At 59.0% G+C, this 3224-nt stretch overlaps 3 protein-coding genes across 3 annotated transcripts; all 3 read right to left on the bottom strand.

The window, feature by feature from the left end:
* Positions 1-354: 354 nt before the first annotated feature.
* On the bottom strand, positions 355-1009 carry SPRG_16686 (hypothetical protein; the record flags this gene model as incomplete). The annotated part of the gene is made up of 2 exons (XM_012355992.1): positions 355-730; positions 778-1009. Coding segments are annotated over 2 exons (608 nt in total), but the record flags the coding sequence as incomplete, so codon positions are not given.
* Positions 1010-1596: 587 nt separating this feature from the next.
* Positions 1597-2058, bottom strand: SPRG_16685 (hypothetical protein; the record flags this gene model as incomplete). The annotated part of the gene is made up of 1 exon (XM_012355991.1): positions 1597-2058. One exon carries the CDS (start codon positions 2056-2058, stop codon positions 1597-1599), a length of 462 nt encoding a protein of 153 aa, XP_012211381.1.
* A 423-nt stretch (positions 2059-2481) lies between these two features.
* Positions 2482-3153, bottom strand: SPRG_16684 (hypothetical protein; the record flags this gene model as incomplete). The annotated part of the gene is made up of 1 exon (XM_012355990.1): positions 2482-3153. The coding sequence occupies one exon, from the start codon at positions 3151-3153 to the stop codon at positions 2482-2484; it is 672 nt and encodes a 223-aa protein (XP_012211380.1).
* Positions 3154-3224: the final 71 nt, after the last annotated feature.

The raw sequence follows: 3224 nt of genomic DNA, 5'->3' as shown, positions 1-3224 counted from the left end.
ACAAGTCCATTTTGACGCAAATCGATTAAACGATGACGTACAAGACCCGCGAGCACAAGACCTAGTAGCAGCCACGTGGGTATAAAGACAAAGCCCCAGCCAAAGCCGACGAAGCCATCCAGTCGAAGGAGCACGAGGGCATACTGAATCGTGCACGCGACGCTCAGGGCCAACCAGTCGCTGCACATATCGGCGGCGAGAAGCGGCACGACGAGCACCGTCCACGGCCATCCGACGACGTCGTCGAGGCGCAAGGCGACGAGAATGTGAAAGGTCACCAAGCCCATCGCACTGTAGAACGTGCCCCTACGCACCAATCGTTGGAGACGATCGAGACACGATGCACTGGAGTACTTTGACAGGAAAGGCTTGACGGTCGTGTCACTGTTGTCGTTGCTGGCGTCGACGGCAACATCGTCGCTCGTGCTTGCGACCACCTCGGTGCTCACGTCCGGCGCCGTGGCGTTTTTGGAACTGACAGCATCGTTGCTCGGGGCAGCAGCCTCCTCATCGGTTTCGCGGCTGCTACTTACCTCGGTGGTAGCGTCAAGAGCGACAGTGGCGTCGTCGCTGGTCGTAGCGTGCAGCGGTGTGGTGGGTGACGCGGGCGGCGAAGGGTCCGTGATCACATCCACGAGAATGAGAAGCACGACGTCCGTGATCCAAAGCGGCGTCAGCGTTGCGGTCCAAGATGCTGTGAGGACGCCGTCGGCCTTGAGACATACGAGGACTATGCACAGAAGTGGCAGCTAGCGCACGACAGTCGTCGAGTTGTACCTGGGAGGAGCACGAGCGGGATGCCGACGACGACCACGCAGACAACGTAGAGGCAGAGCAGGATTCGCTGCACGGGGTCGGTGCGCAGGCTTGAAGCAACAAAGGTGCTTACCACGACCATGTCCAAGAGGTTGGTCACCAAGTCGTCGACGTGATCCGTGCCGATGGCCGGCAACGCCACCGAGGTCGCCATTTGCACTTTGCTGCTCGATTGTGGCAGCGTCGATGCCATTGGTCCGATTTCAGCCAATCATGCGCGCGTTGTGAATTTTGATTTTTGAACAGCTCTCCAGCAGCTCTCCCGCCATTACACGTGCCATGTGAAAGTACGTAGCTCCTGTGCTGCTTGTAGATGTTTTTGATCGGCATTATGCTGCTCGTTCATTGCCTGGCTAGTGTCCACGTACTCACGCTCGGAAGCGGCCGTCGACGCGGCGTCAAGTGCTGCCACGCGCGTCGTCGCCGCTTGCAGTTGGAGGGCGAGCTGTTCGTTGGAGGCGGCCAGTGCGTCACGCTCGGCAATCACGTCACGCTCGGCAATCACGTCACGCTCGGCAATCACGTCACGCAGCTCGTTTTGGGCAGTGGTGGCCTCTTGGGCGCACGCTGCAAGGACTCGGTTGGACTGAAATAGCTAATCTGGACGTTATTGGCGGCCGAATCGGCCGCTGCCATCTCCATTTCATGCTCGTGTCGACGGCCAACCAGCGTTGCAAGGGCCGCTGCAGCGAGACTCTTGGCGGCCACCGTCTCGTTCTCAGCGTGGACAAGTCGAATCTTGAACGTCGCGGCGGTCGAGGTCTCCATTCGGTCGAGCGCCTAGAGTTCTTGCTGGGGCTTGCTGAGCGCGGTGCGAATCGCTTTCAAGTCGCGCTGGACGACCTTGCTCGTGCGGTGCAGTAGGATTTTGGTCTGATGCAGCTCGACCTTGAGGTCGGCGCTGATCTCGGTCGCCGTCACGCGCTGGACCCGCGCGGCTTCGTGGAGCGCTGCAACCTTCATGGTGAGGTCGGTAATGCTCGTGTCTTTGGCGGCGACTGCAGTCTGCAGCGTCTGGATGGTCTGAACACTGTCGAGCAGCGGACAGAGCTTGGTGTCGTACATGTGATTGGTGGCCGACAAGAGCTTGTAGGCAGAGCGACAGAGGACGAGAAGCACGCGGCGCATGCCAAAGGTGCGGCCGAGCAGGGTCAGGAGGAGGCCCGCGCCGAGGTAGCGCTGGGTTTTGGCACTCGAGCGCGGAATGTAGAGCGCGTGGAAGCCAAGCGTCGAGGTTGTCATCGTGGTGGGGCAGGTCATTTTCGTACATGGAAAAATTGTGTCGACTGCCAAGGGAAAAGCGGCGCTGAGCCTTTTCCGTGATAGCCTTTGCGTAGCAAAGCACTGGCTGTTGCCCTCTGTTTTTGCGCACTACCATTATTGTGGTGGCTGCATACGTTGCTTTTGTCGTCTTACCTACTGCGTCGTGCAATATGTGCTAGGTTTACAGGGGCTAGGGTCCAGAGTGCCCTAGTTGTTCCTATTGGTTAGCCGTGCGGTATTCACCCCGCTAGAGATCCAGAGACCACCAAGACGTGTAAGACATGTAGCTGGGGAGCTTCCAGTATCTGGATTATATAGTGTTTGTTTTCAACGAGCACCGAGAAAGCGACCGGTCAGGGAAAAAGCAGCCACGCGTATAGATTTGAGGATTAGTTTCAGCGACTACGTGGCGCGCTTGGCGGTGAGCAGCTGGACGAGCGATGCGACCGTGGCTTCGAGGCGCGCGACTTGGTCTGAAAGCATCGCGAGCCGCTCGTCGGACGAGAGCTCGTCCGGCCGAAACCCGAGGCGACTCTCTTCATCGGCGCCAAAGACGAGGCTGCGACCGTGGTCCATTGCAACGTCGTCGTCATCGTCGTCGTCGCCCGTGTAGAGTCCGCGGCTCGACTCGATGAGCGGTGCGACCTCCATCGACTTGATTTCAGTGCGCACAGGCAGTGGTACGAGGCCTTGCGTCTTCTCACTGCGCAAGATGCACTCTGCGAAGCTCACGAGGGCCTCCCGCTTGGCCTTCTCCATGCGAGCCTCAACGCCCTTCGTCATCATGGCGATGAGAACGTTGAGGAGCATGACCATCACCAGCGTCGTGTGGGTGAGCAGGAGTGTGTAGCCCAGGAGAACTGCGCTCGTCGTTGGCAGAGTGGCGAAATCTGACGCATCAAACTGCTGCAGTAGCACGAGGAACGTCTGTAGAAAGCTCTTGGGCAGCGAGTCGTACGGCGACGTCTCGGGAAGGCTCTGGAAGAGGAGGTAGTAGGCAAAGCCAAAGGCGAGCTGGAACGGAAGGTAAAACGCGAGAAAGCGAGACACGTCCAGAAGCATCGCACGCATCATGGGAATCAAGAACCCCGCCGTGCCGTGGACCTCGAGGTACTGGACGCTGAGGGCCCAGAGCAGAAACGTCA

The sequence above is a fragment of the Saprolegnia parasitica genome (assembly GCF_000151545.1).
Source record: "Saprolegnia parasitica CBS 223.65 unplaced genomic scaffold supercont2.350, whole genome shotgun sequence".
In the NCBI taxonomy this organism is placed as follows: Eukaryota; Oomycota; class Saprolegniomycetes; order Saprolegniales; family Saprolegniaceae; genus Saprolegnia; species Saprolegnia parasitica.
This window is presented reverse-complemented; position numbering and strand designations above follow the sequence as displayed.